Source organism: Monodelphis domestica, chromosome 1, assembly GCF_027887165.1.
Source record: "Monodelphis domestica isolate mMonDom1 chromosome 1, mMonDom1.pri, whole genome shotgun sequence".
NCBI lineage: Eukaryota > Metazoa > Chordata > Mammalia > Didelphimorphia > Didelphidae > Monodelphis > Monodelphis domestica.
Window position 1 is genome coordinate 144,624,663 of NC_077227.1, and position 22,672 is coordinate 144,647,334.

At 35.5% G+C, this 22,672-nt stretch overlaps 1 protein-coding gene across 1 annotated transcript in view; it reads right to left on the reverse strand.

Annotated features, from left to right (window-relative positions):
* Positions 1–22,672, reverse strand: part of PCSK6 (proprotein convertase subtilisin/kexin type 6) — a 258,521-nt gene that overhangs the window by 72,589 nt on the left and 163,260 nt on the right. The window contains exon 13 of the mRNA XM_001373227.5: positions 17,870–18,006. Coding sequence (XP_001373264.1) covers positions 17,870–18,006 — 137 coding nt within the window. The remainder of the gene's footprint in view (positions 1–17,869; positions 18,007–22,672) is intronic.

Sequence of the window (22,672 nt, forward strand, 5' to 3'; positions counted from 1 at the left end):
GACCTTCAGGAAAGGGAATCCACTACCTAATGAGCCAAGTCATTCCACCTCTAGATAGTTCTAATTAGGAGGAAATTTTTCCTGGCATCACTTTGACATCAGTGGAGTTTTGCCTCCACCTAGTCCTCCTGGTTCTGTTCTCTAAGACCAAACAGAATATATCTAACCCTTCTTCCATATGATAACCTTTCAAATATTTAAATATAGATATCATGTCCTGTTCCACACTACACATCCCTGCCAAGATTCTGTTTTCTTTTTTTTTCCAGGCTAAATATGCCCAATTTAAAAAACTGGTCCTCCCTCATGTGCTATGGCCTCCAGACCCTTCATCATCTTACCTGTCATCCTCTGGACATTTTCCAGCTTCTTAATGTCATATGGTGTCTGAAGAAGGCAAGATTCTGAGAATTGGATGAGAAATGAGTACATTCCATGCATTAGGAATGCATGTGGAAAGGCAAAGAGGGAGACGATGGAGTGTTAGATTTGGGGAACAGCTGGTAGGCTCATTTGGCTAGAACTTTGAGTGGGCAAAGGGGAGTAATATGAGATAATGCTGGAAAATTAGGTTATAGCCAGATTGTAGGTTTGTATATCAAGCTGCTAAGTTTGTATTTTATCTGATAGGAATAAGGAGTCACTAAACTTTTTAGGAATGCATGCTGAGTAACAAAGTCAGACATGTACATTATGAAGATCATTTGGATAATTCTAAAAATTGGTTTGGAGAGGGGATGCAGGGAGCAGGAAGCCCATTAGGCAACTAGTTGCAATAAAGTAAAAGTTGCTGAAGGTCTAAATCATGAGTGGGATAAGAGGATGTATGAAACATGTGGATGCAGATTAGACAGAGCTTTGCAAAAGGAAAGAATGCAATAGGATGATGCAGAAGGACCTCTAGGCTTTCTATTACAGACCTAACAGATGGACATAAATCCTTTAATCAATACTTTTTGGATCAATCCAGAACATAAGCATCTTTCTGTGGTGATCATGTCTTCCCTATGCTTTATCATTTTTCATATGTAGACTTTCATTAGACATTCAAATGTTATACTGGTTATAGAGGATTACAGAAAAGACTAAAAAAGTGCATTATAATTAAGATGATGATAATAAAACCACCCTTGGCAAAGTGCTTTCATACCCAGATCTCATTTCATTCTCACAATTCTCTGAGATATATGTTAATGTGTCCTTTTCATAGGTGAGGAAACTGAGTCGAGACATCAAGGTCACACAACTATAGATAGAGCATTAAAAACATGCACTATATTCTCCTTCTTTACCCTTAAACAATCCAGAAATGGTCTAAATCTTTTTCTTGGTTAAAAGTTCTTCAAGGCTGCCATCCATATATCAGACGCAAAGTGTAATCATTAACAATTACGGAAGGTTTCTTCATGTATGACCTAAATAGTTTTTGTTGCATTTTTAAAAATTAAAGTTTTATTGGTGCTTTAAAAAGTATTTCCTTCAATACATTCCCCAAAAGCACCACTGTTAAAGAAGAGCCAATTTTCAACAGCTGATTCCACTACTGGAGAGCATTAAACGTTATAAAGTTATAACTAAGAAAAATAGATAAATAAAAATAACCAGTCTAGCAAATGCATTTGACAGAACATTTTGGGTACATTCCAAACCCATTTTTTCTTGCATGATTTTCAGTGGAGAAAAATAGTTGATCCCTTTCCTTCTGATAATACACTTTCACAAATTTTTGGTTATACCTTAGGCTTAAAGGATCCCAACTATTTAACCTTTATTACCAGGATATATTTTTCAAAACTATAATAGTTTTATAGTTTTTCTCCCTCTGGCTCCTTTGTAATTTCTCTATCCTCTCAAAATAGAATCCTAAATGAAGTAATGGAGTCTACTAAAAAACTCATAACTTGTAAAAAAAAAAGTACTAAAATGCTAATGGCTGTTCTTTTTTTCCTTTTACTTTCTTTCTTCCCCTCTCTTTTTCATTTCTTTCTTTTCTTATTTCCTTTCCCTTCGCTCTCACTTCATTTATTTCCTTATTTTCTTGTTCTTCCTCTTTCCTTACCTTTTTAATAAAAAAATTCTATTGATAACACTCTTTATACAACATACATTTTCCAATATCTCTCTCTATATTCCCTTCCTGACATATTCATGTATAGTAAAAAAAATAAAATAAAATACGAGGAAAAATTACCCAGCTCAGCCAAAGCAATCTTTTGAAAAAGTCTGACATAGGTAGCATTCCCCACTGATAGTCCCTCACTTCCACAAATATGGAAGAAGTGGTGCCTTATCATCTCTTCTTCATTATTTGAACTTTACACCATTGAGTTTTAATTGTTTTGTGATTGTTTCTTCCATTTGCACTTCATAGTAATTGTGTGTATTGCTTTTCTGCTTTTGTGACTTCCCTTTGGATAAGCTGTCTTCCTTTCCGTCTAAAGTTTGATAGATGCATCTTGTTTCTGGCTAAATTCTTATTAGCATGGTATTTGAATAGTCAATGATGCTTCATCAGGTATCTGAATAGCTACCATGCTTGGCAGATCAGCTATAGCCATCTCCTCCCAGAAGAATGGAAAAGTTTGGAATGTTGCTAGATTTTTATAAGGTCAATACCTTTCTTTCTTTCTTTTTTTTTAAAGCTGTGTGCCAGGGTGCTGACCCTCTTACTTCTTGGGGTGCTGATAATCATCCAGATTCTGACTAATTAGAGAATTGTTCATTGAAAATCCACAAATTGACCTTTGGCCACTGACTCAAAAGCAAAGGAGTCTTGACTCTACAGCCAACTTTTGCACCTAGCTATGGGTCTTTGCAGAAAACCTGGCAGTCAACATGACTAATGTCTCATAACTAATAACTAGACTATGAGCCAATTAAAAACTGTTCTGCATACTATCTTTTGCTCAAGTGCTGTAGGGGTTATGTCATTTTAATATTCTGGGCTCCTGAGAGCCCACTTTAAATAACAGCTAACTCTACTTGCTCATTCAAGTTCTTGTCTCCTGGATAGTCCGCTGGCTAGGAAACACATGCTTAAAACAGAATCTCTCTCTCCTCTATGTTTGCTTCCCACCAATTTTTCTATTTCTGTTATAATGTACCACCCTCTAATATCTTCCTAGTCACTCACCTACACTCAAAATCCTGGAATCATTTTGGATTCTTCTTTCTCCCTCACACCTACCTATTTCCTCATATAATTAGTTCCTATGTTCTATTGTTTCTCATATTTCTCAAATCAGACACTTCAATTCCACTTCTACTGCAAATGCCCTAATTTGGCCTTCCTTTTTTCTTATTTATACTATTGTAATGGACTGGAGTCCACATGGCAGAGTAGTAGAAAGAAGAATAGCCCTACTTCTCTAATACATCTCCATAAAGATCTAGAAAACACATCAAAACAAATCCTAATTGGGAAATGCAAGAAAAACACCAGATTGGGTTAAGGAGATAGAGAGATTTGTGGACACTGAGAATAAGGTCTGTCCAAGAGGATGTTGGGTAGGACATTCCAGAATATAAGAGATGAAAGAGGATAAATATATGTAACAGGGCAAGACAGGATCACAGACCCATAAAAGGGCAGAATGAATTCATGTGGGGAGCTAGAAGACTTGCCAAGTGGCAGTTCTATCACTCACTACTCAATTCTGAGTCAGAGATCTAGAGCAGAGTGAAGAGATTTGCAACACGGTGGCATACCAGGTCAGGGAACAATAGATCCTAGGCTGTGTGCCAATGAACAAATTCAGAAGCAAGCAGTAATTATGCCACTCTGACCCCACAAAGAGAGGAAGATCTCAACTCCAGCCCCAAGCCCAGTCTGAAAGTTGGAGTGTAATAACCAGGGCAAGAATCCCACTGGACCAAAGGGGAACCTACAATTCTGTCACTTTGAACCTGCAGAGCATCCCAGCTAAGTGATTTTAGCTGAGCCCGGCAATAGGCTACTGGAACTTCAAAACAAGGACAAACCCACAGGAGTGTTGTGCAGATCCAAACTTGGGTCAAGAATTTGTTGAGCTCAGACCAGGAGGGCAGGGAACTGGACCCAATGCTTATGGATCCCCAGTCTGAGTTTTCCCTAAGACTCTGGAATAATGTGAAATAAAGTTCAAAGTCAAGCAGTAGACTGAGAGAATGAACAAAAAAACCAATCCTACCACAAAGAGCTATTATGGTGACAGGAATGTCCAAAACACAAACCCATAAAAGAATGGCTCCAACATATCTCTTATGGGGGCAGCTGGGTAGCTCAGTGGATTGAGAGCCAGGCTCAGATATAGGAGGTCCTGGGTTCAAATCTGGCCTCAGACACTTCCTTGCTGTGTGACCCTGGGCAAGTCACTTGACCCCCATTGCCTGGCCCTTACCACTCTTCTACCTTAGAACCAATACATAGTATTGATTCTAAGATGGAAGGTAAGGGTTTAAAATAATTCTACTTACAAAACTTGAAAGAAAAATGCAGCTTAAGCATAAATCCAACTAACATTCCTAGGAGAGATGAAAAAAAAAAGAGCTAAATTATGTAATGGCTTCCTAATTGGTCTTTATGCTTTTTCTATGCTGTTTATCAGTTGTGTAGTTGTGTTTGACTCATGAATGTTATCTACATCTCAGTCTCTTAACCTATAAAATAGGAAAAATAATATTTATACTATTGATCTTATAGGTTATTGTGAAGAAAATCCTTTGCAAACATTTAAGAACTCTAAATTTAATTTCATATTTTCTTCAGTTACATGTAAAAACATTTTCCAATGAGTCTCAAATTCTCTACCTCTCCTCCCTAACCCTTCCTGAGATGTGTGAAAGGGAATTCTTTGTTCTGAGTTTACACTTGTGAAAAGGGAATCCTTTATTCTCTTTGCCTGGTTGGGTTGACACTTTGGTTAACATTAACTTAAGTACTCTCTACTTAGTAACTCACTAGACTGAAGATAGTATTAATTCTTCTTTGTCTACCTTTTAAAATTGAATCAACAAAAGATTGAACACCCTACTTAGTGCTAGATTAGAAGCCAGCAAGATACTTGGAGAGCTCCACCCTTTTTAAAAACTCAATCATTCAGAAACTTATTAACTCTTTTAAGAGTTCAGACAAGAGTCCACATCCTCAGAAGCTATTCAATCAGGAAACTGAATCTTTTTGATGAGAAATTGACCTTCAGAAGGGGAGACGGTCAATCCCATAGACACTGCCAGTATCTAGACACTGGAAGTGTCTAGAGACTAGACACAGACAGTGCTAGACAATTTGGAGACTGTGATTAGCCCTTGTGAAGAGGGGAGGAGGCAAGAAGTCACCATAAAAACAAGCCTGAACTCCCTCAGAGCAGATGGTCTTTGAGAAAATAGTCTGAAGAGATTGTCTTCTGGAGGTAGTTTTCTAAATAGGGAGAGTCTTCAAGGGAGCTTTGGATCCTGGGCTTGGCGCTTGGCTTCAACTTAAGACTCCTGGACTACTTTGTTAGGTTAGTGAAAGGCTGACTACTTTCCTAGTTTCCTAAGAGACTAGCTTCCATCTTGGAGGAGGCCACATGATTATTCACCACCAGCCTTCCTGGTTGAGAGCTAATTAATCTCTGCCTGGATTAAGCAGACCCGGGGCAACACATTTAGGACAGGACAGATAACTTCTCTAACCCCCTCACATTTCTTTTCTTTACTGTTTCCTCTCTATTTATAAGTACTTGTACTCAAGATATAAACCTTGGACTCAATAAAATACTTGGACTCAAGATATAATAAATATTGGCTACCAAATAATTTCATAAAATTATTGTCCAGCCATTAAATTTCACCTTTACAGATGGCAAACACTTTCATATAGATTTTACATGTGCAATCATGTCAAATATTTTTTCATGTTAATCCTTTTGTGAAAGCAAGCTTAAACAAAATAAATTAATAAAGACAATGAAAAAAGTACAGAAAAGACTATGAAAACATGAATGACAGACTATGTGGCCCATTGGTAACACCACAAAATAGCTAGAGGAAGACCTGAGCATAATGGGTAGAAAACACCATGTGGGAAGATTTAAGGGAAGACACAAGAGAAAGGTCACATAAAATGAGAAGGTGCAAATGACATGATATGCACTACTGATGGGAGTATTCATGTTGACAGGATTACAGATCCCTTGAAAGATTAAAATATATAGACTATTATTGTTCTGGGAAACAAATCAGTTGGGACAATATATGTGAAATAACTTTGTTTTCAAAAAGCTCAATGCAAAGTGAAACTATATAAATAAAATGAGGTATGTGCCCTCATATGACAGATGGATAATAAGCCTTCTAGCAAAACAGAGACCTCCCTCTTTTGCTCTTTTCTATTTGTTCCTCTATTTCATCAGGGATGCTCCTACACTCTAGGACATGGCTTCGTAGGTGGCTATAGCTTCCATGGTCAGATGTAGGTATTGCAAATAGACTCAACAGGGATGTAGCTGTATAACTGCAGTATCTAATCAGAAGGTGCATTTAAAACACTAAAGGTAGAAAGAAAGATTCCAGTTGAATCAATGGTGAGCTAGTCTTTCCTTAGTCTATAAAAGAAATGAGGAGAAAGAGCTGCTGATTGCAATGGTTAAGAAGATTGAAACAGAAAGGTTAATCATCTCCTAGAAATCAGTCCTCCTCATTAAGAGAAAGAATTTATCTTAATACAACAATGACATAACACTTGCCTGCACTTGTTATTTCTGGCAAAAGACAAGGGGAGTAGCAAATCTTGGAAGGTTTATGCTATCTCTACAACCTTCTATGGGAATAAGCAAAGAAAATTCCTTGACAATACTTCAGTATATATCAAGATAATTCCATCAAATTATAGCATTTCAAAGCTGGAGGAAATAATGAGAAATATTTAATTCAGTCCTTTGACAGAGTCATATAAGGATAATGACTGTTATTTATGTCTAAAGATTTATAAGGATGGAAAATACATGAACTCTTGTTTTCTATTCTTTTAATCATTTTCATCATTAGGAAATACCCTTCATTTTTAATATCTCTTAGTATATCTAAATTTATTTCCTCTGAGGTGTGAAGAATATAGGCAGTATGCAAAGTGGATAGAGAACCAGACTTGGTTGGGAAAGCCTAGGCTGAATTCTAATCTCTGATATCTGTGTGATCATGGGCAAATTGTTTAATCTCTTTGAGGCTCAGGAAATTTTTAAAGACTAAATTTTAGATAGATTATAGTCTACATTAGTGGATGAGGTACCCACAAAATTAATCTCAGGTCTTTGATTTAATTAGAATTTCTTGTCACATGATTATTGCCATCAATGAGTGAGTTAGTCAGTGAAATAGATAACAGTCCTGGACTTGGAGTCAAGGAAGAACTGAGTTCAAATATAACCCTAGACACTCACTAGTTGTGTGATTCTGGGCAACTCATTTAAACTATGCCTTAGTTTTTTCAAATGTAAAATGGCATTTACCTCACAGGGGTTGATGTGAGGATTAAATGAGATAATATTTGGGAAGTGTATAATACAGTGCTTGGTACATAACAGGCTCTTAATAAATGCTTTTTTTCTTTCCTTCCTTCTTTTCCAGGTATGTACTTTTTTGGGGTAGGTAGGGGAACGAACAATTAATAACTATTTACTATATCAATGTAGAACACTACATGTTACCTCTCATTTTATAATTTTTGTTATTAGAGAGGAAGGATGTCTGCTTTAACCTGTTTGAGAATATTCCAGGGTTTCTTTGTTGTAAACCAGGGGTCCCCAAACTTTTTACACAGGGGGCCATTTCACTGTCCCTCAGACCACTGGAGGGCCAGACTATAAAAAAAAACCCAACTATGAACAAATCTGTATACAGCTATCTGGGATAGCGGAGGCTGCAGTGCTGGCTGTAAAAATGGAGATTTGAACCCCAAACTTCAATCCCCAGAAGTCCTTGCTAGCTCCCAGAATTCTCTCTAATCTCTCTGAGTGAGAGATCACAAATTATTATTTAAAGGGGATCTCCACCCACTTGAACTCTCTCTTGGATTCCGCTTCTAGGGACACGCATCTCCCAAGACGTAGTGAGTGAAATTGAATAGGCCTTTGTATATTCGTGTTTTCTTTATTTCTTAATCTTTAATAAACCTCATAAAAATATAATACCTTTAGTAGAGAAACTAAATTTTCAATCTTAACAATTGGTGACCATGAAGGGATGTGACGAAATACCTTCAATCTTCTGATTCTTTTCTCTACTGTTACTAAGTTACTAAGTTCAGCTTTTAATAGCTACTAGATTTTTTTTTAAGCTGCATCTCTCCTAGACTTTTTAGCAAGCCTCTTGACTCATCTTGGCCCTGTCCTCCCTGACTCTGGCTCCTGCTCCTGGCTATTGCCACCCCACCCTCTCGGCTCAGCTCGACTACCTACCTGCTTCTGCACCCCAGCAATCTCTCGCTCACCTGGCCCAGCTGATTCCTGTACCTCTGGCCTCCGACCCAGACGGATCATCGCCCCAAGCCCAGCCCCAGGACCCAGGCTGCTGGTAGTAGACCCAATTTCTTCAGGATCAAAAACCAGATGGTAACAAAAACGGAGTGATTTTTCCTTAGGCTATGATTAGCCTCCACGTGGACTGGTGGCAAGGGATCGCAGGAAGGGAGAAAGAAAGAAAAGAAGGAAAAGGCTTTTCCAAACAGAAACTTAAAGCATGGCTACTTTAAAAGGTTATCTTTTGACTATACTGATAATTTCATTTATTTCACCTGCGTGCCAGGGGAAAAATTCAGCTCCCTGCAACTCTTTAGCCAAATTTGAGATTCCTCACTATGGAGAAGCAGCTCAGAGGCTTAGTGAATTGAGAGCCAGCCCTAGAGACGGGAGGTCCTTGGTTGAAATCTGTCCTCAGACACTTCCTGGCGCTGTGGCCCTGGACGGGTCCCTTGACCCCCATTGCCTACCCATTACCAATCTTCTGTCTTCTGACAATAGGCATCTAAATGGATAAAAAAAAAAACCCAAGGAACTTTAAAGAGACAGGAGGCTATATTTTTAAGGCATTTCAGACTCCAATGTTTTATAAAAATCTCTGTATTCTATTGCATTTTGCTGATTTTTTTTCTTTAAGGTTTAACTTTGTGATTTTATTCAATACTATTCTGTTACACTGAATCAGTTTAATGTACTGGGTTTTAACTACTGTTATATTCTGTTGCTTTCCCCCTATAACTATATTGAACAAACATTAGAGTAGGTCCATATTAAAAAAAAACCCAGCTTTTCTATTTTTGACTTTGTAAATTGTCACATAGAGGAGAGATGTACTCCATCAGAAAATTGCTAAAACAACCTTTGGAAAATTTAATTGTAATTTTAAGGGTTCTTTAGACATGAATTTTAGAATTTTTCTTAACAATCTCTGGTCATTTTGCCTGCCCCTACCACGAGGCAAGGTCCATTCTAGTAGCTGAAGTGAAATACAATTATAACCCCCAACCTCCCCCATTTATAGAAATGTGAATGGAAGCTGGGCAGTTAATCCCAGGGCATTGTACCCCTAAAAAGCCTCCCAAACAAAAAAAAGGGAGCACCCCTCATTTGTAACTCCTCAGCTCATTTTACCTCTACCAGAATGATATCTAGATTTTTTGATAATGTTCTAATCCCAAAATAAGTTTTACTTTGTTTAAAAATATATTTACCAAGTTTGAAAGATTTGCTACGTTTGTAAAAATTGTGGCAAATATCCATCTGTTCATAGGCTTTTAAAAATGCCATACAGCAACTTATGTGAAAAAAGATAGTGGTTTGTTATTATAATTAACTGGACTATTGAGAATTTTGGGGATATTGATAACTACATATTTGTACTACTGTACTACTGTTCTTTATATAAAAAAAAGTTAAAACCTTGTGAAATTCATTTGCCTTGTACTCACAGTGGATCATGGCCAGGCATGAAGAGGAAATGGATCTCATTTTTGGTGAAAAAGCCTTGTATTCTATATTTTTTTGGCTGACACAGTGTGTCAATGATTATAAGCTACATTTTTGAATTTTTAAAACTTTTATTGTATTTTTCTTATACTATTTCAGTTTTTTATTTTTTATTTCCTTTTTATGTCACCAGTATTAAGTTTTTTGATTTTTGCAGTAATATAAATTTAAAATATACTTGCTATAATGTCAATGCATACCCAAAAGCTTGAGACTATAAAAATGGTGCCACTAATTGTTTAAAAAATTTATGAGACTTTGCTTAATGATTCTGTCTGATTCCAGGACAAGATGCACAAAAGAGCCATTGCACAGGGCCAAAGATAAACCAATCCAAGACGGATTGATGCACTTCTAAGCCAATGCAAAGCTAAAGCTGATTAGTGCCACACGAAAGAGCACACAGGATATATTAATGTGGACTCAAGGTTGCGACGTTTGACATATGTTAAGTCATAGGCCTTCCTTGTATCCACACTCTCTTTGAAAATACTTACAGACAAGTATCCCGAATGTGGCTCCTATAATCTAGTCCCTTTTCTGTCTTTCATAGTGTGGCAAACTTTATGTAGTCCTGGCTACTGACTGGGTAAATGTTTACTTGCTTAGATCATTTTAATTGGGCCCTGATTCAAGGACCTGTTATAGATTTCTTTTTCCTTTACTTAGAATTTTTACATGTACAACTTTCATAGTCTATATTTTCATCTAGAAATTTTTTATATGAATTTTTCTGATGTCTTTTTTAATATCTCTTGCCAATTGATTCATATACCTTATAACTCAGCCATGCATCCCTAAGTGATCCTGTGTTTTTCAATCACCTTCTTCATGGGGAAATGTAAAAATATTATTATTTTAAACTGCAAAGTTTAAATTCCTTTTAAGAAGAATTTTAGGTAAAGAAAGATGATACCTCTCCGAATCCAGAAACTGAAATGTTTGGAGAAGACACCATGAAGAAGCCTCCAGACCACAAGCTACACGAGAAGATCAAGACTGAACTTTGGATGTGGTTGATTGAACATTTATTTGTAGGTATACTTTCATGCCAAAGGGGACTGCCCCCTAACTGGCTTTTGTCAATGCATCTAGCAATTATTGGTTTTGTTCTTTTTTCTTCTTATTCTCAAATTATTGTAATCTTTAAGTTGATTATGTTTTCATGATCCTTTTGGGGAAAAATCTTTTCCCAACAGGATCAAATGGTGAATTGTAAAAATGGAGATTTGAACCCCAGATTTCAACCCCTAGAATTCCTTGCTAGCTCTCAGAATTCTCTCTAATCTCCCTGAGTATGAGATCACCAATTATTATTTAAAGGGGCTCTCTGCCCACTTGAACTCTCTCTCGGATTCTACTTCTAGGGACATGCATCTCCCAAGATGTAGTAAGTGAAATTGAATGGGCCTTTCGGCCCTCCTAGCCACGTGCTTTCTATATTCGTATTTTCTTTATTTCTTAATCTTTAATAAACCTCATAAAAATATAATACCTTTAGCAGAGAAACTAATTTTTTAATCTTAACATGGCTGTGATGGGCCTGTCATACCTTTCACAAGCCCATCACTGCCACCACTATACCAGGCAGCAGTATACACAGTGTTGAATCCCCTCCCCCAGATCTCCACTCACTATGCTGACATCTTCCATTGGGCAGCCACATAATCCTTTGTGTGGCGCCTCATTCTTGTTCAGTTACTCTCAGAACAAGGCACCATGCAAAGGATTATGTCACTGGAACTAGTACTGTACGTGAGTGATGCCACACTTTGCAGCACCGCCACATACAATGCTCCTCTCCCTGACCAACAACGAAAGAGGTGCCTCTTCTGGAAGTGTGGTGGGGGCCAGATACATGGCCTCAGGGGCCCGCATATGGCTCCTGGGCCATAGTTTGGGGACCCCTGTTGTAAACAATGCTAGCTCTAGGATTTGTATAAATGCTTTTAATCATGTCAAAGAAATAATTCCTGGGCTTTTTACTATTTTCAAAATAAGTAAATGCTTTTTATTGAAGGACCCCCCATTATTCTTCAACACAATTATGTAGTTTTTAGTAATAATATGACTTTTAAAGCTAATTATTTTCATAATTTTGATTCTTGGACTCATCTAATTTGATCATAAGTTTGTAATGAAAATAGTTTTGGATATATTTTTGTACTCTTTATCAATATTTTATTTAATATTTTTGAATCAATAAAATTATTTGTGATATTTGCATGCAATTCTCTTTCTCTTCTTTATTCTACCATGGTTTGGGAATTAGAACCATGAATATCTCAAAGAAAGAATTTAGTAGAATGTCTTTAAAAATTCTTTTGAACATAGTTTTTGGTAGTACAGCAACTGGTTTTTTAAAACTATTTTAATGGAATTTATTTGCCAATCTCTTGTGATGTGAGTTTTTTCTATGAGACTTCATTTTTGGTTTGTTCTATTTCTTTCCCTAGATTAGATTATTAAAGTACTTAATGCCCAATTTTGTTAATTTTGATCTTTTATATTTTTGTAGATATAAATTTATCTCATTTATAGGTTCAGTTTTGTTGTCATATAAGTAGTTATAGTGCTTTCTGATAATTTTATTTCCTCTCCATTTTTATGAATTCTAGCTTTTCATTTTTAATTTGGTTAATTTGATTTTCCTAATCAAATTAGTTCACTTTATGAAACTTATTAGGATTTTTAAAAAAGCAATGCTTTGTTTTATTAGTTTGATGATTTTTATTATAAATTCTGTTTATTTTTTCCTTCAACATTTAAAATTTCTTCTTTTGTGCTTGCTTTTGATTATTAATTTGCCCAATACAGTTTTAGCCATCCTTCTCTGTGCCCAGTTTTGGATTGAGTATATCAAAATTAAAAGTTTATCTTGATTTAATCTAAGGATCTTAACATTTTATTCATAGAATTTCCCTACATTGTTTTCTGCAACAGATATTGGTTTGAGGGTTACATCTTTCTTCATAGCTCTTTGTTTGATATGCTAATAATAACAATTGAAAGAGAAGGCTGGCTAAGTACTCAATGAAATGAAACATTTCCTTATTGCCTTTAGGCATATAATGAACAATTTCCACTAATTCCTTTATTTGATTCTCTGAGGAATCTTTATAGGTATTCTTTCATTGGCCTGCAACCTCTTTATGCCTTTTGATTTTACTTGCTGGTGAGGATGTCAACAGCAATGTATATCTTCCTCCATTCTTTCTCTTATTTTCTACCTATATTATGTTTGTAACAAAGATCACATGCTAGCTCCAACAGTTAAATGAGTATTTATATTTAGTCAAAGAATTACTGTTTGGTTCTTAAGAACCCTCTTAGCCTTTTTCTTTTACTCAACAATGTCACAGTGTAAGCAGAAGAGTAAGGTGCCAAGATTAAAGACCACTTTGAATTTTGCCTATCTCATGGATCACTTGGTGACCCATTAATCATTTTGTGGCTGACCTCCTGATGATGATGGGCTTTTCCTCCAACTGAACTAGACTGGACTTTGGACAATAAGACATAGTTTATTATTACCAGACTAATACTTGGAGAATTGGGTATCAATTCTATACTGATACTAAGGTATCAGAATTTTTATGGTATTCCAAATTCATATATCAAATTAATGGTAGAATAATAAGAACCTACTAAGTCCTAATTAATTGTTCTTCAACTGTATGAAACTGCCTAGTAGATCTTTCCAATAATTAATCCTTCAAAGAGTTATAGACAGTAAAGAATTCTTCAACTGGTTATTTACTGTCCTAGTGGTTTCCCAACTTTTACAGTCTATGGGCCATTTAGGAAACAGAAAAGGCTCCATCAATCACCAATTGTGAAAACACATCAAAATCAATTTTAAAAATTGGCATTTCTTTTGATGTGATAATAATATAGGATATTATTCAGGCCAGAAGCAAAAATGTAGCCACTGTCTTTTAAAAAAATTATATTATTATAAAAGATAATTTAGCAATTACTAGAGAGCCACTGATTTGGACAAAATAACTCTAACTCTAACTTTTCCTCACTGAGCTTTTTTCCATTTATTTCTTTTGGCATACAATTTGGTGCATAATTTCTCTGTGTTCCCATTCCAAATCTGGAGACTAATGGTTAAAAAAAGGGGAATTAGTCCCTACCTTTTTTTGTATTGCACATCTACTAACATGTTGAAACATTCACCTGTAATTGAATGGCATTTTACTTATAATCTTTCTGCTTTACATTATAAATGTGAGCACAGTAACAAAAGTTTGAAGCAATAATAAAAATTTTAAGGTGAAATTGGTTATTTTCCTAAATTATACAAATCATAGGACGTAGAAGTAAGAGCAGCATTATATATAAGGGCAATCAATACTCTACCATGCATTTACAAAAAATGATGGTTCTACATTAGTAGTGATGTAATAGTACATAACTGGGTCAATGCAACTGGACCACATTAAAAGGTAGTCTATATAAAGGTCTTATATATGAATCACATTGGGTGATATCCAAGAATCTATCCATGACCTGACTGGTGCTTTTAATGGCTACATAATAATTTGGTATATTTAGTTCCCTCAAGATTGGTTGACTGTAATTTTGGTACACTTAAAGGACATAGATTTAAATTCAAGGGTCTCACAAAAGGCTTTCTATCTTTTGCCATTCATAAAATAAACAAATATCTCTTATTTTCTAGATCCATTTGAAATGCAGGCTCTCAATGTCAATATCTGTGCCTTCCAGAGAAGGGAGAGTGAAATTTTCCATTCCTCAAAGGCTTGGAGCATGTGATATATCTTTATACCCAGGACTATTTAGCAAATTGTCTGGCACACAGTAGGTGGTCAATAAAAGCTTTCTAAGTGAAATATAATTTAATTCTACAGAACAGAATATTATACTCTCATGAATGTTAATTCATGTCTCCATGCAAATGTGAAAAAAGAATCCTATTGTAAAAGTCATGACAGTTTCTGAAAGTGTGAAGATAGTGATTTTAAGCCTCCTTTATCTTCATTTTCTCTGACAAGAAAGAGAATTTAGTTATGAGGGAATTTATGTTGATTTGCTCCTAGAAACAACGGGGCTGTCATCCTGGCTACACTTCATTTGTTACTGTAAGAAAGGAGAGACTTACTAATGGAGTCCTTAGTGAATACACAATGACTATTAGTATAGCTATATCTAGATAGAGATATACAGAGATATACATATTCACATGTATACATATATGGCCAAGGTTTCATTCTGAACTCTCACTGCAATACTTGAATTTACACACTGGAAGTGCCCTCTGCCCCAGAGCCTCTCTTTCTGATTGGAGGACCCCTCCTGAACCAACTTAAGGAGGATACTCCTGCCAGCTATGAGACATTCCTCTACAGGCAGTATTTCTTTCTTACTAATCCCCATCCTCTTTCTTTCCAGCTTTCTTTTATATTTTGTCTTTCCTTGTTAAAATATGAGCTCATTGTGGATGGGAACAATCCTTTTTCTTCTTGTATTTGTATTCTCAACATTTAGCACAATATTTGACACACAGTAATCACACATATACACATTTGTCTAAATATCACACATATGCTAGGAAAAATAGGGCCAAATAAGTAGAAAAGATTCTGGTCATTCAAAAGAAAAAGTGTGTCTCTAATTTCTACCCTATCATTAAAAGACAGGATTCCAAATTAAAATTAATAATGGGATGAATAGCTTTCTTTGGAAAAGGTTAGGTTGAGTTTTTTAAAAAGTGTGTAAATTGAATTATAGTATAGCTCTTAGAAGGAAGTGTTTCTAAAAAAAAAATCTGTTATTAATCCTGAGTGGTAATTTAAAGTGAGCCAGATTTGGGCTGTAGGTTATGTGTTTGGCATCAAATTATTCAAATCTTTATTCACACTTTTTATATCCAGCATATGCTAGGTACTATGTGGGATACAAAGTTCTCAAGAAATTTATAATCTATCTCAAGATAGAAGGCAAACACACACACACACACACACACACACACACACACACACACATATATACACATATGTATATGAAATTGCTTTCTGACTTGCTCAGTCACTAAGTTAGTAAACTATCTGAAGGAAGATTTGAGGCCAAATGTTCTTGTCATCTCAATTATAATTTCATCTCCCATCCTAGCATGGTAGAGGCTTCATCCTAAAGTCTCATTGCAACACTGGAATTCACAGTGGAAGGACCCTCTAAACCCAAAGCTTCTCCTCTAAGGTGGACTCTTCCTAGAACTTTGAAGGGACTCAGTTAGCTGTGCCTCATTCTTCTACAGTCTGTACTCCTTTCTTACATCCCGCCCCTCAACTTTTAGCTTCTTTTTATACATTATCTTCCCTTATTAGAATAGAAGCTCCTAGAGAGCAGGGTTTGTCTTTCTTTCTCTTTGTATTTGTATTCTCAACATGTAGCACAATGCCTGATACATAGTAAGCACTTAATAAATACTTATTGGCTGACATGTTACATTTCTAAACAAGTCAAAGACCAAATGATTTCTTTGTGGTCCTTGCTAGCCTGGATTTCTGGGGTATCTTGGGCCATGGGATTCAAGAGATGTAAATAATAGAGGAATTGGCAATAGAGATACACACTAGGACCTAGAAAAAGCCTAGTGCCTCCATGTGGTCCCTGAGGACTGAAGGAAGCATTTACAAATGAAAATGCAGAGACAAGGAGATAGATTCTGGGTTATAGAAGGTTGGAGAGGAGATTGAAACACCTCGCCTCCCTAGGACATGGATAGAAGCTTCCAGGCTGTACTGCCTACATAGAAAAGAAAGGAAAACAGGATTAGAATAGAAAGGAGGCACGAAGTGGAGAAGTAATGGAAATCTATCTCTTAGTTTGTATTATTAGTGATGTGAACTAAATGAGTCTCAAGGTTGATTAGGATCCACCAGAAGATGAGTGTTTGACTCCCTAGGAATCCCGAGTTCTTTGTTCACATATGAATTAGCCTCAGCACAGTGACCCACTAAAGTGTCTGTAAAATGTTCCGGGAAGAAAGGGAGGTCTTGTGCTTTTTCTGTTTGATTCAATAAGACTTGTTTTTTATTTGGTGTTCTCAGCAGAAACCCTGGGTGAGGGCATGAACCAAAGAGATCTGTGATAGACCATGCTAAGATGAACCTGGTCTATAGCAACAGGAGCAAGGGAAAGGAGACGCAATGAATACACAAGTTGCACTAATCAGATGTACAAATAAGAAGAAATCAATTGAAATAGCACCAGTTTTCACATTCTTTCCCATAACTCATAAACCAAAGGTCTAAACAATTGATCAGGCAACACTGGATTACATTAGATATTCAGTAACACAAGAAATAAATTACTGAATGTCAGTGATAACAGAGTGACCTTAAATGTTAATAATCAAATGGAATTTTTTTAGTCCTTTTAAGGAGTGGGACATTCTCTTTTAATAATTCACTGTGACTTTTGAATTGTGAGTTCTTTTTTGGGAGAGGGGCAATAAAGCAGGTCAGTTGCTTCTTTTTCACAGCTAACAAAACAGGAAAGTTAAAATTTTGGGATGTCTAGAGGCAACAATCACCCTCTTCCCTTCTCTTTGGAAGTGATTCACTGCTTTAGAATGTGTCACAGAAAAATGGAAAAGGAAAGGGAAACATCTGTGAAAATCCAATAAAAAGTGACTTTTGAGTAATATATACACCTCTAATTTTTTATCCTGCCCAAAAAGAGAAGAAGTTAAAAAAAGGTTTTCCATTGCAGCATACAATGAGGCATGCTAAATAATGTGAAAAGCATTTATCACTGAATAAAGATTATAGGTAAGGAAATAACTTTTTTTTTTTGTTAAAATTTTTTCTTAAATCACAAAAATTGTTGTTCCATTCATAAAAGTCACTTACCTTGTTTCTCTGGATTACGGACCTGGGATGGTATATCATGGATTTCTAAAGTCCATTCTCCTTCAGCTTTTTCTCCCCAGCAATGTACGGTCATAAATTCCCAGTTTGTAAATCCATCATTTGAATGATCAAGTAATCTGTAATTTGAGATTCAGTATCAGTAAGGGGGGGGGGGAATTGAAATCCCAAAGAATAAAATATCTCTTCACCAAAATCATAGTGTTAGAATTATTATCCCAGTTTGTGATATCTAAGGATGACCATTAAAATTGATAAGAAAATGTTCGTGTAGTTCAGTTTAATCCTGTAGTATTGGATTCCTCCTTTTGCCTTAGAGGATCATAAGCTTTCTTTCCTAGCAATAGGTTATACTCCAAATATTTGTTAGGAGATGATACTCCTAACCTTAATTACTTCATAAATGTAGACTCCTCTTCCCAAGGGAGTCAAGACAATATGGCTTCCAGATTCATGACCTCAGCTATGCCAGTTTCATTTCTGAAAGATGATGCATATTGCATACAACTTCAGCAGTACAACTTAATTAGCATTGCCTTCTTAAACCCTGAAACTTTCATTTTTTTACTTAGAGCTTGTTCCTAAATATCATTTTGTCTGTTTCTTTTTAAGGAAACAAGTGAAAGAATATCTTAAAATGCCTTCACAATGTTTTCTAACAAAATGTTTGCCTTCCAATCACATACAACTAAAATTTTTTAAATAGTTATGGTTTAATTGAGGAGACATAACAGGAAAATGAATATGGACTTATATTCTAAATATTCTAAATAATACATGAAAATTATAATCATAGATTTACAGCTAAAAGAGATCTTAAAGGTAATGTAGTCCATTCCTATTCTACCCTCATATTAAAGATGAGAAACTTGGATCTAAGGAGATTAAATGAAATGCCCATATAGTAAGTGAGATATAGGAGCTCAACTGTCAGAGGAACTGGGTTCAAATCCCTTTTCTGATTCTTACTATCCATGTGACCTTAGTTAAGCCATTTAACTTACTTGGGCCTCAGTTTCCATATCTGTAGTATGAAGAGGATGGAACAGATGGGCCGGAAGGCCCCTTCCAGTTTTAGATGGAAGATCCTGTTATTCTAAGTGTGCAGGGCTGGATTTGAACTAAGGGTTTCTGCCATATAGCCTTATCATTCATAAAGTATGACAGGAGAGGGCCCTGCTTGAATCTTGAAAGAAATCATTTAGTCCATCCCTCTTAATTCACTACAGTTTATATGTAAACAATCTCAATAAATAAAAATGTCATATTAAAAAATGTAATGGAGATTTTATAGACTTCCTTAATGATAATAGTAAAGTGCAACCATATCAACATTACCAATAGTCATATTAGTTTAAATTTTATGAAAATTGTTATTATAATAATTATATAAGTTGAATCAGAAGGTTCATAACTCCTTAGGTGACATCTGTGTTTATTCAACCTAAAATTTTTGACAAAGATGTACAGAGTAAATGGTTGTGCCATGCAGATTTATTTACAGAAAAAGGAGGGATTAATGACAGTGTTTGAGGATCAGGTCATTGATACTCAAAATGACACAGAATTTGTCTTTAAGGAACTCAAACCATTGATCCACAAAGATATGCAACAAAATGGTACAACAGGATGCAAAAATTAGCATCTATTGGATACCTAGAGAAATATGATCAGGTAGTTACTATTATACACTGGAAACGTGCTATTTTTATATACTAACAGGCAACAAAGCCTCTTATTACAAATACAAACCCCCCAAATATTCTGGAGAATTCAGCAAAAAAACTGTATTAGAAGCAGAGTGTCATTAGAGACAGATCTGGTGCCCACAACTGCCTAGACAAAGGATGGATCCTTTATTTAAGTTGTTTTTTCTATTCATTCATTTATTTATTTGCTTGCTCATCTATTTAGTTTTTTTTTTCCTTTAAAGACTAGTTCTCCCCATCCTTCCCAGGCTGGACGTGCAGGGGCTCCACATGGGCAATTCCCCTACTGGTCAACATAGCAGTTTTGACCTGCTCCAATACCAGTCTGGGGTGGTTCATCCTTCCTTAGACAACCGAGAGAGGCCCCTTGCTCCTGGGGACTCAAAATACTGATGCCAAATGTAATTCAGAGACTTGACTGGCCTAGCTCAAGTGATGCTCACAAGGTTCAGTCTTCCTGGTGATTGTGATTACTGATTGCATCATCATTCTTGAGTTGAACCATAAAAATTTAATAACAACAGATATTGCCATATCAAATGATCATAATGATCAAAATATGTGGGAAAAGAAGCATTTTAAAAAATGGAGCTTTAATAAAACAAAATTAAAACCATTTTGGAAGGGACAGCTAGGTCTGGAGTCAAGAGGACCTGTGTTCAGATCTGGCCCTAGACACTTCCAAACTGTATAACCCTGGGCAAGGTGCTTAACCCCAATTGCTGAACCCTTGTTGTTCTTCTGTCTTAGAATTGATACTACAACTCAAGTTAAGGGTTTAAAAAGAAAAGCCCACTTGGGAACAGGACAATGAGCATATTATTCTTGTCCTGTCAACTCCTGTCATTGTCTTTAAGATGCTTTTAATGAGTCTATATAAGGTGAACTTATAAAAACTTTTAAAAAATTAACTTTTTACTTTTTTTATCCACCTCTTCAATAATCTGTGTAACATTATGTATAAAAGAACAATAGCAGGATGTTGGCTTGTACTCAGATTGTTTCAGTATGAAGTTCTCCCCGACCAAAAGGAAAATGAGATAACAGTTATAAAAAAAATAATAACAGGACACCTAGAAAGACAAGATCAAGTGGCTAGAATTATAGGCCAGAAGGTTATTTTCTTTGTCAGCTAACAAACTACAAATCTATGTACTACAAATATAAACTTCCAAAATAACCTTGAGAATTCAACAAATAAATTATGCTGGAACTGGAACATCTCCATAGAAAAAATATCCACAACCACCAGGATATCATTTAGCTCCATAAAAAAAAATTTAGGAATGTTTTCAGTAGATAACACCACAATGAATACTCAATTTCCAAACTGCATAAAAAATATACTTCAGGGACATGGGGAATAATTAAAACCTGTGGGAAGAAGATTAGGTATATGCTATTCTTGAGGCCCTGTCTGCTACTGGATTTGTCCCAAAGATAAAACTTAAATGAATTTATATCTCACTACCCTTAGAAACCTATTGTTTTAGACTTCAAGATGTTGAATATAAAAGAAAAAGCAGAATTTAAATTTATGTTCAACCATTTCTATCTGAATTCCATAAAAAATGAGATGAGTTGACAATGATAATAATAATAGATCACATTTATAGTTTTATAGTCTGTAAAATTCTTTACATCTCAATCTATTTCATAATTTGACAACTTTTTTGGCAAGCTCCTTGTGGATAGGAACTGTCTTTTGTCTCTTTTTTGTATCCTCAGTGCTTAGTATAATGCCTAGCACAGTGCAGGCAATTAATACATGTTTACTAATTAATTTTCTTCATTTTTACTACAAAGTCCAGCTGGAAATATAACTTTAAAGTACCATGTGCTCAGTTTTTGCCTTTCTGTCCTATTCTCAAAAGAGATGGAAAGCACCTGAATAGTATTTTGTATGACAACAACCTTCACTTCCTCAAAGATCACTGCTAAATCACTTCTTAGTCTTGTCTTCTCTGGCTGAAACAATCCCAGACTCTTGGCAGGATGACTTTTTTTCATGGTGGTGTTTTCCAACCCCATTTTGAAAAATAAAATTTAAAATATTCAGAGAATGCTAAATATATTTAACTAGCATTATTAAATTCTTAAAGCCTTCAAGGAAAGTATTCTTTTAAATTTTTATTAGAAAATAAAAATCAATTAGTCAACAAATATTTATTAAGTACCTACTGTGTGCCAAGGAACTATACTAAATACTGGCGGTCAAAAAGAGAAAAAAAACAATCCCTAACTTCAAGGGTCTCACAATCTAATGGTAGGAAAAAATGTAAAAACAAATATATACAAAGTATGCTATATAGAGGATAAATGGGAAATCATTAACAGAAGAATAGTATTCCTGGTACACTTTTTGTCTTAGAATAAGACAGTAATTAATTCTCTATCATCTGAGAAACAGCTATAGTGAATTCTTGTTTTCGCATAGTACTGAACTGGTTCCAATATAATTGAAATGTGTAAGAGTAAATAATCTTTAAAACTTTATAACTGCCAACTTGCCGAAAGGGTTGTCAAGTTATTTTCAGTGGCAGCCTGAAGAAAATGCAGAATGAAGCAATAAATGAAAGAAAGGAGAGGGTAATTAATCCAGGATGATTTTTTTTTTGCATTATCCTATCTGCCTTGGGAAAAAAATTCTTCCCCAAATTCAGAAGACACTGATCAACAATCTCAGATCATTTTTAAAAATGCCTAGACATTTATTACAGTGCTACAAATATAGGTGGTAGTCCCCAGTAAATAAATTATTTTAAAATAAAACTGAGAATATACAATTCCTCTTTTAAAAAAATCATAACTGCCTCAAGGACAGGAATCAGAATGGGAAACTAAAGGTTAAATAGGAAGAAATGAAAACAGGAAAAGAGAGAAGATAAAAAAGCAAAGGAAAGCTAGAAAGATTATTTTTTTTATTTATCACTAAGAAGGGTACTATGTAGATGGGTCACCCTTTGGCCTAGGTTATATTGTTATTTATTGGAGAGCTAGGTGGTAAAGTGAATAGAGTTCATGATATGAACTCAGACCCTCACTAACTGGGTGAACTTGGGCAAGTCACTCGAGC